This window comes from Coregonus lavaretus (assembly GCF_964263955.1).
Source record: "Coregonus lavaretus genome assembly, contig: HAP1_SCAFFOLD_1287, whole genome shotgun sequence".
NCBI classification, from domain to species: Eukaryota; Metazoa; Chordata; class Actinopteri; order Salmoniformes; family Salmonidae; genus Coregonus; species Coregonus lavaretus.
The window spans coordinates 72,501-87,500 of NW_028161555.1; the positions used below are offsets into that span (position 1 = coordinate 72,501).

General features: G+C 51.8%; 3 protein-coding genes across 3 annotated transcripts; all 3 read right to left on the reverse strand.

Moving 5' to 3' along the window:
- Positions 1-775: 775 nt before the first annotated feature.
- Positions 776-1,399, reverse strand: LOC311120425 (histone H1; the record flags this gene model as incomplete). The annotated part of the gene is made up of 1 exon (XM_084195022.1): positions 776-1,399. The coding sequence occupies one exon, from the start codon at positions 1,397-1,399 to the stop codon at positions 776-778; it is 624 nt and encodes a 207-aa protein (XP_084051148.1).
- A 2,431-nt stretch (positions 1,400-3,830) lies between these two features.
- Positions 3,831-4,205, reverse strand: LOC311120406 (histone H2B; the record flags this gene model as incomplete). The annotated part of the gene is made up of 1 exon (XM_084195005.1): positions 3,831-4,205. One exon carries the CDS (start codon positions 4,203-4,205, stop codon positions 3,831-3,833), a length of 375 nt encoding a protein of 124 aa, XP_084051131.1.
- A 7,441-nt stretch (positions 4,206-11,646) lies between these two features.
- LOC311120414 (histone H4) lies at positions 11,647-11,958 on the reverse strand (the record flags this gene model as incomplete). Its single annotated transcript, XM_084195012.1, has 1 exon — positions 11,647-11,958. One exon carries the CDS (start codon positions 11,956-11,958, stop codon positions 11,647-11,649), a length of 312 nt encoding a protein of 103 aa, XP_084051138.1.
- Positions 11,959-15,000: the final 3,042 nt, after the last annotated feature.

The following is a 15,000-nucleotide window of genomic DNA, read 5'->3' on the forward strand; positions in this document are numbered from 1 at the left end:
AGAAAGTCTGAATGAGCCGCTCGCCACTTCGAGAGCCGTACTTATACCTCGCCACAAGAGGCAACGATTGGCCACCGGGCCGGTGTGGCCTTATCCAATTGGAGCGAGGGACAGACAGACAGACAGCCCTAAGCCGGTTCCCACCCACAGGCAGCGAGTGAGAGGCTACTTTGTGTCCCTCCGACTTTGTTACTTTGTGTCATTTCGCGTGAGCGCCAAAATGTCCGACATGAAATCCTCACATTATTTCTCTCCAAATGGGAAACAAACAGCTGGTGAGGGTGCACTCTTGAGTTTGAAATCGAAGCCACTATAGTATTGTTATTACATGGCACTTGTAACACATCACAGCAGCCTGCCTCTGAACGGGAATAGCCCAGTGGCTCATATATAAATATGGCTGTTGAGGGTGCACTCGTGAGTTTGAATTCGAAGCCACTATAGTATTGTTATTACATGGCACTTGTAACACATCACAGCAGCCTGCCTCTGAACGGGAATAGCCCAGTGGCTCATATACAAATGGCTGGTGAGGGTGCACTCGTGAGGTCGAATTTCTAAGCCATTTTGGCCCTCTATTATATTCCTCTCCCTTCGCACACACCCAGAGTGGGACGATGTTGTGTGCGTAAAAGTAGCCTAGTGTGCGTAATTTCTTTTTCACGACAGATAGTACATGGAAATCAATGCGCTTTCTATGGAAAGAGGTGGGTGGCTCTTAAAAGAGCCTTTTGTGGTACAACATGTGTCGAGTAGAACACTGTTTGTAATAGGTTTACTTCTTCTTGGGGGCTGCCTTCTTGGCCTTGGCTGCCTTGGGCTTGGCGGCTTTGGGCTTGGCTGCCTTTGTAGCCTTCTTGGGGCTCTTGGCCGCCTTCTTGGCCGCTGCGGCGGGCTTCTTCACCTTCTTGGGGCTCTTGGCGGCCTTTTTGGGTGTAGCGGGCTTCTTGGCCTTCTTGGGGGACTTCTTTGCGGCGACGGCCTTCTTGGCTGCTACCTTCTTGGGCTTCTTCGCCGCGGCGGGCTTCTTGGCGGCCACCTTCTTTACTTTGGGAACTGCGGTTTTCTTGGCGGGCTTCTTTGCCTCGACGGCTTTCTTGTTGAGCTTGAAGGAGCCGGATGCACCGGTGCCCTTGGTCTGGACCAGGGTGCCCTTGGTGACGAGGCTCTTGACTGCGATCTTGACGCGGGAGTTGTTCTTCTCCACGTCGTAGCCGCCTGCCGCCAGCGTCTTCTTGAGCGCGGCCAGGGACACGCCGCTCCTCTCCTTGGAGGCGGTCACAGCCTTGACGATGAGTTCTCCTACGCTGGGTCCCGCTTTCTTGGGCTTGGCTGCTGCCTTCTTCTTGGGTGCCTTGGCCGGCGCTGCGGCTGCGGGTGCTGGTGCGACTTCTGCCATGTCTGTCTGTCTGTCTGTCTGTCGTTTGGTCCGGTACACACACACACACACACGGTCTGCGAGGAGTAGTTTGCTGTAGACGCTGCTCTGCGCTATTGAAGCTCCACACCGAGCAGGGGGCTGGCCTTAAACGCGACATGAGAACCATGTAGACTCAAGGCAACCAGCTCGGCTTCTCTGGGCTGGCCAAATGCTCTTTCACTTGTGTTTTCTGTTCGCCTATATCGGCCCGAAAGTCACCGACGGAGCCGTGTTTTTGGTCCAAAAGCGAACGGCCCAGCGAGCAGACTTGTCTCCGTTCAGAATAAAGTAATGTGGGCCGCGGAAGGGCCGTGCATTTTGTTGCGGCTCGCTCAAAACCTCACCGTTCGACTGTCGGGTGGAGCGGTGCGCACTGGTTTTCCTGTGCTATTTGTCTCCTAAATGGCCTAAAAGTGCATCCGATTGCGAGCAGCACTTGTTGTGTAGTGAGCCGAGATGTCTGGCAAGGGAATCAAATGGTTTGGGGTCCCCTGATGTGGTCAGGGGTGTTTTAAAGAAGCGCTCTTTTGGGGACCTTAAAACACATGCACCTGTGAGGCCTGGCTGAGACTAGTGTTGTACCTCAAGTTTCAGGTTGTATTCGTCATATGTACAGGATCCACATGGTATAAACAGTCCTACGACATGCTTACTTGCACTATGTGTGTGTGTGTGTTATTGTATTAGTACTTTTTGTGCACTGGCAGTGTGAGTGTTGTTGTTGTTGTATTTGTAGCCTACTATTTCTACACAGTGAGATTGTGTGTTGTCTTCTGGTAGGTAGGTAGGTAGGTAGGTAGGTTGGCTGTCTCTACTAATATATTGTTCACCTGCTTGACTCCGCAGCGTGACTCGCCTCGGTCTTTGTGTCTGTGGGTCTTGGTGTCTGGCTGGCGCTATGGAGGCTGGCGCCCCATGGGTCATGGCGCGTTGATATAGGCCTAGATAGAGGGAGTCTCTCTCTCTGTCTGTCTCTCTCTCTCTCTCTCCCCCCAAGTGGGACAAGGGCTGCATATGTGGTTGGACTGGGAGAAGAATCCCAGCAGGTGCATGTGGGTCAGAAGGTTGATTGCGGCCTCTTTTCTTTTCCTTGTTGTATATATGTATGGGGCGGCAGGTAGCTTAGTGGTTAAGAGTGGTTAAGAGCGTTGTGCCAGTAACCGAAAGGTGGCTGGTTCTAATCCCCGAGGCGACTAGGTGAAAAATCTGTCGATGTGCCCTTGAGCAAGGCACTTAACCCTAATTGCTCATGTAAGTCGCTCTGGATAAGAGTGTCTGCTAAATGACTAAAATGTAAATGTATAGGCTATCCCCAAGGTAGTCATTGGGATCCGCTGCTGCTCCAACGACTATCGCAAGGGCCGCCCGCTCGCTCACTGTGTTATACTGTGACTTGGCCTACAGACACATTCATATCCTCACGTGGAAGCAACTGCCTTAGCTGGTAGAGCACGGCGCTTGTAACGCCAAGGTAGTGGGTTCGATCCCCGGGACCACCCATACACAAAAATGTATGCACGCATGACTGTAAGTCGCTTTGGATAAAAGCGTCTGCTAAATGGCATATTATATTATTATATTTATCCTGTTGCCTCATGAGGGTAGTAGGAAGGAAAATACACTATGTGCCTCAAATGTACTACACTTTACATGGACATTTTGAGTCATGTAGCAGACGATCTTATCCAGAGCCACTTACAGTTAAGTGTGTGCCTACATTTTCATACTGGCCCCCCTTGGGAAACGAACCCGCAACCCTGGCGTTGCAAGCGCAGTGCTCTACCAACTGAGCTACAGGGGACTATATATGTATGATGCGACCTGGACCGGAAATGACCCGTTGGCAATAAGGGCTACGTATATATATATATATATATATATGCCTACTCCTATTCTTCCTAGACGGGATTATTCACCCCCTTTTTATTCTTGCCATTATCGTTCTCATTCACATCATTAGGGTATAGTCCAATGATGGAGCGTCCATTCTCCCCGTCCGTGTCCTACCGATTCAGGAAGTCGACTCAAAATGACTATCCGCTCATTAAACGACAAAAGGCATTTCTTTCCATTCAAACCCAACAGACTGCTTTTTTTATTTACACCCTTTGTCAAATGGTGCCATTTTTCATTGCCTTCACCTGGAATGGAGGCCGACAAACATGGGTTACTATTCAGCGTGCAAAGACAACAAAAAAGGCGCGCTAAACCCCTACGCTGGAACGGGCGGGGGAAATGATACAATGTAGCCGTTCTCCGAGCCGGCGCGCGCCGCCCATTAAACAATGATACAATGTAACGCAGCCTACCTGCGCATTCATTCGGTGGCGATGGAAATGCTCTTTTTACTGACAGAGTGGGTGGCTCTTAAAAGAGCCTTTGGGTTAGTAGAGCAGTCCAAATGCGCTGTTTACTTGGAGCTGGTGTACTTGGTTACGGCCTTGGTGCCCTCGGACACGGCGTGTTTGGCAAGTTCACCGGGGAGTAGCAGGCGCACGGCGGTCTGGATCTCCCTAGAGGTGATGGTAGAACGCTTGTTGTAGTGGGCCAGGCGAGAGGACTCTCCGGCGATACGCTCGAAGATGTCGTTCACGAACGAGTTCATGATTCCCATGGCCTTGGAGGAGATGCCGGTGTCGGGGTGGACCTGCTTCAGGACCTTGTACACGTAGATGGCGTAACTCTCCTTCCTGGACTTTCTGCGCTTCTTGCCGCCCTTCCCTGCGGTCTTGGTGACGGCTTTCTTGGAGCCCTTCTTGGGCGCTGACTTTGCTGGCTCGGGCATGATGATGTCTCGTTGCTTCTCAGAAACGAATGAGGGGGTGAAGGGCGCTTACCCGTCTTATGAAGAGGAAGCTAATCAAAGTCGGCGGCCGTGGACACTCCCCTGCTTGCTCGTAGGCGCCCCTGCTATTTGCCCAGTGGAGCTCTAGCGCTCAAAAGAGCCTTCCGCTCAGAGGCTAGCTTCCCGAACAAAGACAATTGAGGGCGCGCGCGCGGGTCCTCACCCCCTCCCTCCTCTCTATAGCCTATGCTCTGTGACCGATGGGGAATTGTGTGTTTCAAAAGGGGGGCCTGAATAGTTGTCCGAATGGCACGATTGTTGTGCCACATAATGCTGGTGATAGAATTGCCCACGTTGGCACCGTCAGACATAGGGCTCCCATTTTGGACTGTGTGTGTGTGTGTGTGTGTGTGTGTGCGCGCGCGCGAACGCTGTCCCCCTCTTTTCGAGCCACATCTACCGACGGGTGGTGGTTTTATGTTGTCCAAATGCCACTATTGCTTGACCCAAAATAACGACTAGTTACCGGAGTGTAACTCCAGTTCTATGAGTGGAGCGGAGCCCCATAGGGGAGCTATGCTCCTAGTGGTTTACCCTCTGCCCTAGGGCAGAACAGCCTGAAGCAAATTTATGCACACACCTACAGCCAATAGGAGTACAGGTGTCCCTATATAAGGAACCCCGTTCCATCAATCTGCCTCCCGAGATATTATCTTCAGCGAGACTAGAGAGGATCGGTAGGGCCTTAAGTCCTATGGGGCTCCGCTCCACTCATAGAACTGGAGTTACACTCCGGTAACTAGTCGTTCTATATCGTGGAGCTCCGCCCCATAGGGGAGCTATGCTCCTAGTGGTTTAAGGCGGAGCGAAACGCTCCAAAATGTACTCCCTGCCGAGCCTAACACTTCCCATTAAAAAATGAAAAAGGTCAAGCCCAGCAATGACTGCAACCAATTCTCGCAGTACTGCGACTAAAAAACCCATTAGGGCGTCACAATATACCGCGTCATTGGTTATAGACCCGCCCCCTCTAGCTCAATGACAATGTCAATGGCTATTGGGCAGATCAATAGAATAGACGCCGTGCTAATCTGACTAGCAGATAGCCGTGCCTCAATATTCTATGAACAAAATATATACCAGTCATACTAAACTGAACCTCAGATAGATGACCTCACATTCTGTCCATTCAATACATGTTTCTATATGCTGACACTGTCAGACAGGAGACATGCCACAGACTATGCTCTTCATCCAAAGCGGACCTGATAGAGACCAGTCTATCATCCTGCTTCTCCCTCCTCTAGCTCAAGATTCTCTTTCAGCTGTGCTGAGTGCAATCGAGATTGGAGTTAAAGGGCTTATCCTTGACATAAGTCTTCCTAACCAGAGCGGACCTGATTGGAACCTGTCCAAGGTCCTACTCTGTCCTCTTTTTCTTGCTCAAGAACGCCTTTCAGCTCTGCTGAAATTTGATCGAACACAAGAGTTAGAAAACATGTCCATAATATGTTACTTCTAATAAAAGCGGACTTATGAACTTATTCACAATCCTGCTTTCTTCTCTATTCTGCTCATGATCTCCCTTCAGCCACGCTGAGTACAGACCGAGCCAAAGAGTTAGAAGACATATCCAACAGATAGAAACGGATAAAAGGAGACGGTGTCGACCATGACGCTGCTCTACAAATATCCTCTACCTCTGTTCCTCTGAAAAGAGCAGTAGAAGCTGCTACTCCACGAGTGGAGTGCGCTCTAATACCCTGAGGCGGTTGTTGCCCCGCCGCCTCGTACGCCTTCTCAATGCCTTCACAAAGCCAATGAGACAAACGCTGTTTTGAAAGTGGTCTACCCAATGCAGCCGCACCGTGACACACAAACAGCTGAGGCGATGACCTAACCGCCGCTGTGCGCCTAACGTAACACGCCAAAGCGCGTACTGGGCACAGACAGTGAAGCTTTTCCTCACTCCTCTCCCCATGGGGAGGGGGATGAAAAGCCCACAATTCCACGATCTGCGATCTATATGCACTGTTAATAACCTTCGGCACAAATGTCGGGTTAGGACGTAACACCGCTCTGCTCAGATCGCCATTAATGGCTAGGCAGTCGGGTCTCGTCGACAGTGCACACAAATCGCTGACTCGTTTAGCAGTAGTCAAGGCGAGCAACAGCGCCGTCTTGATAGACAGCATCTTGAGGGGTATTTGATTCAATGGCTCGAACGGCGACTTACATAGCGCTTCGAGAACCAAAGCCAAATCCCACCGGGGCAGCGTAGCTCTAGGCATTGGCCTAAGCCGTCGCGTTCCCAATAAGAAACGTTTCACTAATGGATGACTAAACAGGTTTTTCCCGTTAAACCCTTCATGACCAGCTGAAATTGCCGCTGCAAACACTCGAATGGTGGAGGGCGATTTCTGCTTATCAAACATAAACTGCAGGAATGAGAGCACACTCTCTACCTGACAGCTCATGGGGTCTACGTCCTGTGTGTTACACCACTGTGAGAAAACATTCCATCTGCTCGTGTACATCCTGGAAGTGGAACTGGCCCTAGCGCTCTGTATGGTTCTGATCACTGCATCAGATAACCCACGGCGCTTCAACCTGTCCCGTTCAGGAACCAAGCCCTCAGTGGTTGACCGATTATGGGCCACTGCCCTATCGAGCCTCCCGCCTGGCTCAACGCGTCTCGTCGATGTGGAATTGTCCAAGGTGGCACAATCAACATCTGACTCATCTCTGCAAACCACGGAGCCCCCGGGCGATCGGGCGCTATCAGTATCACTGTTAGCTCCTCTGATCTCACCCTGGCTAGCAGTGGGAGAATGCAAGACAGCGGAGGGAATGCATACAGGAGAACTTTCGGCCACGGGCAGTGCGCGAACGCGTCTCTTCCCAATGGCGGCTCGTCCTGTTGTCTCAGGGAGAACCATAGGGGACACTGCGCGTTCACACGTGACGCGAACAGATCCACCTCGGCTCTCCCGAATTGTTCCCAAATTTGGAGAACAATGTCTGGGTGCAGACACCACTCGTCGTCTCGAGGACCCCCTCTTGACATGAGATCTGCCCCTACGTTCAAGTAGCCCGGAATGTGCGCTGCTCTCAACGAGCGAAGGTGCTTGTGAGCCCACAGCCACAATTCCTCTGCCGCCCTGTGGAGGGCAGGAGACCTGACCCCTCCCTGGCGATTTATGTGAGCTACTGTGGTCCGGTTGTCTGACCAAACCAACACATCGCGACCCCGAAGGGTAGACGCGAAGTGGTTCAGAACCAGTCGAACCGTTTCCAACTCCAAGAGGTTTATGTGCCGACCTGATTGAGGCCATGCACCACCTATCGCTTGAGACTGACATGTCCCTCCCCATCCAGTCAGACAGGCATCTGTATACACTGGAATGTAGGATGACACCTTGCCCATCGGGACTCCGTGCGTGAGAACGCACGGGTTCCTCCAATAGTCCAGGTCTGCTCTTAGCGAGAGAGGAACCACCACCAACCGATGACGTTGACGCACTGGGTCTAGTCTTAGTTGGGCGAACCACCGCTGTGTTCTGCGCATGTGCAGAAGCCCCAGCGGTACCACAGAGTGGGCTGCCGACATGAGACCCAAAAGTGACATGATCGATAACGCCGTTACTGTGTGATTCGGACGACACTTCCTCAGGGCTAGTACCAATGCTGCCCTTCGAGGGTCCGATATTCGCGCCCTCATCATTACAGTGTCTAGCTGTAGTCCCAGGTAGACAATCTGATGACTGGGCCAGGGTGCGCTCTTTTTCCAATTCACAGCGAACCCCAGACGCGTGAGATGAATCACTGTCTGTGTCGTGTGCGTGAACGCCAGCTCTGCTGACGGGGCGAGAACCAGCAGGTCGTCTAGGTAGGCTAATATCCTTATCCCTTGACGACGCAGCGGTTCCAATGCCGCCTCCACACATTTGGAAAACGTTCGAGGTGCCAGGGCGTACCCAAACGGCATCCTCGTGAACTCGTACGCCACCCCTTGAAAGGCGAACCGCAGAAACTTTCTGTGGCGAAATTGAATCGGCACATGAAAGTACGCGTCCTTTAGGTCTATGCTTGTACAAAAGTCTCCCTTCTGGACACATTCCAGTAGACGTTTTGTCGTCAGCATTCGAAAGGGCCGTTTGGTTATGCTCTCGTTGAGAATGCGTAAATCCAAAATCGGCCTCACTCCCCCCGTCTTTTTGGGCACTAGGAAATAGGGCGAATAGAGCCCCTTGTTCCTTTGCTCTCGGGGAACTACTGTGACCGCCTCCTTCGCCAAAAGTTCCGTGATCTCTGATATCAGAGCGGCTACTTTGTCCGGCGTTTTCATCACCGTTTCCACCACTCCCCGAAACGGGGGTGGGGTCCGATGGAATTGGAGGGCATAACCCTTCTCTAACGTCTGTTCTAGCCAGCGTGAGAGGGTACAGCTTCGTTGCCACTGCCAGCAATGCAGAGAAAGCGGACGTGCACGAAGCTCTTTTACGTCCAGTAGGAAGGACCTGTATTCCTCTATGGCCCTTGCCGCCGCTATTCCCCAGCACTGAGTTGGTGGAATAGCCCAGGGGGGGCCCCCCTCGAAAGGGAGAGGAAACATCAGCTGGTTCGTGAATCGGAGGCCTTGATACGTTAGTTACGCCCGTAACTCCAGTAATCCGGCCCTCCGTGAACGCAGCACGGTTCTGAACTGCGCTGTCTGAGGCATTAACCTGAGACAGCGCGCTCTCCCCGGATAGCGATTGCGTCATCACGTCATTGTCTGACTGAGACTGCCGCTTGCCATGAGACCCATCCATTACAGTACTCATCTGAGTCTGAAAGGTGTAATCTCTGACTGGTACCACACGGTGGTGCCATAACACCTCTTTACTGGTCTCATGCGGCTGCTCAACAACACACTCAGTGAGTGGTGGGCTGCGCTCAGAGCCCTGGGCATTGATACGTTCATGATAGACCGGAGGCGTCCATACCTTGGTTACACCTGTAACTCTGGTATTCCCGCTCTCCGTGAATGTCGCACGGGTCTGAACTGCGCCGGCTGAGGCATTAGCCTGCAGCAAGGCGTTCTTCCCGGCTAGCGGCTGCGCCTTCATGTCACATTGGGACAGAGACAGCTGCCTGCTATGAGAGACCTTTACTACAGAGCTCCTAGGAGTCTGTAGTAAGAGATCTTTATTAGGTGAGCTAAGGCAGTGCCTTGCTACCTTTACCCTTTTCCTCTCTTGAGCGCGCTCAGCTACACACTCTAAGTGGGTTGAGCTACACTCAAGATGGTGAGGGAGAGACATAGAACGTGAAGTGTTCTTAACCTTATGGAATAAATGTCCTTCTTTGACAATGTCAGTGAGAATCATCTCTTTATTCACATAATTATAAAAACAGCCCTCCACGCCCTGAACAGTGGGGTGGGGGGGAACAGTAGGCCCCTCTGCGTCACGCGCCGGGCCGTCCTCTGCTCTCTCCCCCTCGCCTCGTCAAAGATGCCGCCTCTTTTGGGAGACCTTCTGGTGCTGCCCGGCTGGCTTCTGGACGACCTCTCTTGCCGGCGGAACCGACGCCGTCACCGTCGCTGCTGGAGGGGCCGAGCCCGCTCTCCTGCCGCCTGGGGTGTGCGTCTGTCGCCTGGCCCTTCGCCTCCCAGCGGATTTACTGGGGGCGTTAGAGGTGGACGGGTTGGCTGGGGCTCTGCTGGCCTTCATTGCCAGCGGCAAATGCTTCGCCAGGTGCTTCCTCTCCTCGTCCAACTTGGCGATGCGTTCTGTGGCGTCCTTCACAGCGAGGCCAAATAGGCCTTCGCTGGAGACGGGGGCGTTGAGCAAGGATGCTCTGTCGGTCTCCTTCATAGCCGTCATCGACAGCCAGAGGTGCCGCTCCGTGACCACCGAGGTGGCCATGGTCCTGCCCGCACATATAGCAACCGCTTGCGTCAGGTGGAGGATGGCTCCGGAAATCCTGGAGGCCTCCTCCACTTCCTCGCTGGTCATCTCAGACCTGCCCGTTGTGAGACGGGACAGGGAGGCCGCGAGGAGGGCGATGTTGTTCGCCGCCGCAACGCTCTGGGCTCCCAGCGTGAAGGATTTCTCAGCCAACTGGGCTGTGAACCTGTCCTTCTGTGCTGGCAGGGTGGCCTTCTTGGAGGCTGCCCAGGGACTCGAACCCGGCACTAGGAACGCCGTCATGGCGCCTTCGAGCCTGGGGATTCCCCTAGCCGCCCACTCATATCCAGCCACTCTGGTGAATGGGGTGTACACTCTGGCCGGCGAACGCGCCGCCAGAGGTGCCCCCCACGAGCCCTCGACATATTTGCCAAGAGAGGGCAAGGCTGGAGCCATTGGCTCAGCCGCCCTTCTTGGCTTGGAGTAGGGGCCGCCCTCCATCAAATCCACCTCCATTGGAGGGGGAGGTGGGGGCAGCGCAATCTCCAGTCGAGTGGCCGCCTTCTCAATGAGTTCGGGAAAGTCCGAACGCAGAGAGGCAGCCGCGAAGGACAGAGCCTCTGACCTAACAGAGCTCATGTCTTCCTCGCACAGGGAACCTTCAGACCTCACGCTTCCCGATGGAAAGGGGGTCTTAAAGGCTGGCGCCAGAGCTCTGGATTGCCCCACTGGGACATCCGGCTCGGCGCTCTCCCTGTCATCCTCTGATTCCGCACTGCCCGCTGATGCCTCTGAGCCAGAGGCGAGCACGGACATTGCATCATCAAGAGGGACATCCTCCTTGAAAAACGCCCAGCGCTGCTTTCTCTCCTTCATAGGAAGGAGAGCGCAGGAGGCGCAATTAGGAGGGTCGCCGAGACCATCCTTGGCATGCAGCGGTCCCAAACACACGAAACATAGGTCGTGGGGGTCCGTGGTTGCCATGGAGGTACAGCGGCACAGGGCCCTGAAAAGGGCCTTTGGGGGTGGATAACTTGGCGTGCTCATTTAGAAGACGTTGACGGCTGGCAGTCAACGACGAAATTCTTCTTGAGTCTTCTAGGCTTCTTCACTCTAGTCCAGTCGCTGAAGATAATGGGAGGCAGATTGATGGAACGGGGTTCCTTATATAGGGACACCTGTACTCCTATTGGCTGTAGGTGTGTGCATAAATTTGCTTCAGGCTGTTCTGCCCTAGGGCAGAGGGTAAACCACTAGGAGCATAGCTCCCCTATGGGGCGGAGCTCCACGATATAGAACAACGTCACTACACTTTGCCACTGTCAGATATAGGCCTCCCTCTGTGCGCTAAAACGGGAAGGGACATTAGAATCCGCTATTTAATACTCCCTGTCCACTCGAAGTGGCTCATACTTTCCTATCAAATAGCATACGGAAGAAAAGAAAAAAACACTATATGGAATGGGCCCTTTTGAAGCGGATGTGGGTGGCTCTTAAAAGAGCCTTTGGGTTCGAGTCGGGGTGTTGAGGTTCCGAAGAGAGTGCGTTTAACCGCCGAAACCGTACAGGGTGCGTCCCTGTCGTTTCAGAGCGTAGACCACGTCCATGGCGGTAACGGTCTTCCTCTTGGCGTGCTCGGTGTAGGTGACTGCGTCACGGATCACGTTCTCCAGGAACACCTTTAGGACACCGCGGGTCTCCTCATAGATCAGACCGGAAATACGCTTCACGCCGCCGCGGCGAGCCAGACGTCGGATAGCGGGTTTGGTGATTCCCTGGATGTTATCGCGGAGAACTTTTCGGTGACGCTTGGCGCCTCCTTTTCCAAGTCCCTTGCCGCCTTTGCCTCTTCCAGACATGGTGTGTTCGCTAGTTGAGTTCAAGTGAATGAATGACTTCAGCGCCGGTGCGTGGTGCGCTATTATCTGCGTTTGGTCGACCTGATTGAGGCCATCGGCACAGAAAGCGCGCCTCTGTGATATGTTCGGAGGCGTTGCAAAGGGGAGGGCGCTCGTTCTAGGGGACTAGGGAGGAGCGATTACAAAGGTGACGTGAAAGCAACTACCGTGCGCGGGAAACATACTCCAATACTGATATAGGCTATGTGGAACACAAGGCCAAACGGTGACAACTGGGAGATCAGCTAGTACACTGTGTCCCTGTCCTCATATTGTTGTTGTTGTTGTTGTTGTTGTTGTTGTTGTTGTTGTTGTTGTTGTTGTTGTTGTTGCACCTGATTTTACTCATTGAGGACTTGCTAATTAGGTGACAGGTTGTTCAGTCAGCTGTGGCTCTCCAGGGCTACAAGAAAAATGGGTATTGTTGGGGGTAGGCTACTCTACCGCTGGAGTTGGGAAACACTGACCTAGTAGGATGAGTCTGTTTAGCTATGGAAGGACGTGTCGTATTGACTGTCATTAATAAACATCACTCTTCTTCTTTCTTCTCTAGACACCACTCGGCCTGACAGTAAGGGGGCCAAGAGGACCTGGGGTGCGGATGGGAGGGGTGGTGATCCCTCTGCAAGCTGGAGCGTTTACAAAATAGTTGTCATCATCCTTATGCCTAATGTGTGTTGCAGCCAAACAGCACACACTGTTTGTGTGACTCCCTGACATTACGCAATGATGTAAGCACATTTGGGAATGTCTTCCATATTGTTGCATAAAGACGACCGTGTGCATAAACTGTGAGACCGAGAGTGGCGTACCTTTACCCACACACACACACCCACACACACACACACACACACACACACAATGAAGGGATTGATTTCCTACGCATACAGAGGTGATAGTGATGTGCCAATATTGTATGGTACCTTTCTTAGCAAACCAATAATAAAGCTTCTTATAATGGAATTATTGTTATGATGTTGATCATTTGTATTGCCGCAGGATAGCCTCAGATGTGTCGTCAAAGAAAGGCCACAGAAAGAGGGCCCGTCTCAACTGTTCATTTCAAAAGGGACAAATTGGGGGGGTGCACTGATGCCTTAAGGGCCCAAGAGCACAGACTGCCACTTTATCATTCAGTGCAGTTGAACATCTCACATTTGACTAGCTTTCATAGGACAACTTATTGTTGCCATAATTGTCTCTTACCTGTACTTACTGGCTGCCGGCCCTCGGTGGAGTATATCGAGGAACAGAGGGTGCCTTTTAGGATAAGGACTAACAAGGTTTTGACTAGGTGGGATACAGCTACGACCGGAAGTGACTTTTCCCTAGCAGTTTAGGCTAATTAGGCTAGAGTGCAGATACTTGACATGTACAGTACAACAACAAATCACAGAGGGCCTGTTACCACACCCTATAGGCTTGAACATCATAATATCACAATATATAATAATACTCATACATAATAATCGAAAATCACCTTTGACTACAGTGACATTGGTAGTAAGTAGGCTACAGTATAATGGATAGCTACCCAACTGGGACAGAAAGTGGAAATTGAAGGGGGACACGCAGTGAGCAAAACTCCTAACGACATAAAAACACAGACACTTCAGTGGAACGCACAGGGCTAGACGGGAAGGAAGACGTGGAGAAGGACTATTGAAGAGGAGATGAAGAACACCGGAAGCATCGAGTGAAGAAATGGGCCCGGAACAGGGTTAGGCCGAGATGCACTGTTGACGCCCTATCCTTCATTTAGGACCTCAAAGAAATGAGTCAACTCCTATAGGGACTATTTTCACCGCCACCTGCTGGACCAGAGGTCATGTGGCCAACACTCTGCTTGAGATCATTAAGAGCTATAAGGAGTCCATCAACTACCTGGTCAGTCAAGTCATATAGGGGGGGATTTCATGGCCACCTGCTGGAGCAGAAGTCATGTTTGCCAACACTGGCCTTAAAATCATTAGGAGCTATAAGGAATAAATCAACTCATCATTCAAGTCATATAGGGAGGGATCTTAGCACCACCTGCTGGATCAGAAGTACCCTTCACTGTAGGCACAAGAGAGCCATCATCTCTCAACCGGTGCAATTTCCATAAGTATGTGGTAATAAAACAAACAACGACAGCTCCTCATATAGGCAGTGGTTTCAAAACTCTAAGCGCGTGTTCAAGTAGAGCACACCAAATCATACATGTACTTGTTCATCACACTGAATCAGTGTTTAATCTAGAAATACATGCCTCGCGTTGCAATACGTGTTCTTGTAAAGTCATTGCTTTCCACAATGCAATGCTCACATCACTTTCCGTGTGATATTGTTGGTCATTTGTTCAAATGTATTTGACTATGACTTCATCCGACTGCTCTGAATTCATAATAACCTCACGGTTTGGTGTTAACCTACCGATTTTCAACTGCTACTGCAGTAATTGCCTACTGCAGATTAGGAACGCTGTCATGAAAATGTATGCTTGGGAAGTGTTGCTCCTGAGTGGCGCAGTGGTCTAAGGCACTGCATCGCAGTGCTAACTGTGCCACTAGAGATCCTGGGTCGAATCCAGGCTCTGTCGCAGCCGGCCGCGACCCGGGAGACTCATGGGCGGCGCACAATTGGCCCAGCAGTCGTCCAGGGTAGGGGAGGGAATGGCCGGCAGGGATGTAGCTCAGTTGATGGCGAGCATGGCGTTTGCAATGCCAGCGTTGTGGGGTCGATTCCCACGGGGGGCCAGTATAAAAAAAAAAGTGTATTCACTAAACTGTAAGTCGCTCTGGATAAGAGCGTCTGCTAAATGACTAAAATGTAAATGTAAGTCTAAAATGAGGGTAACTCCCCTTAAGGTAAATGTCTGTGTTCTGAGTGGCAAAAAAATACTGATTTTTTCATAACATTTAGATATGTGCATACTGCCTGTCCTTAGGCAACCGCATTTAGAAGGGAAAGAAGTGGAACAAATGAATACTTTTCTTGCTCTTCAATCAAAACAAAAGCTTC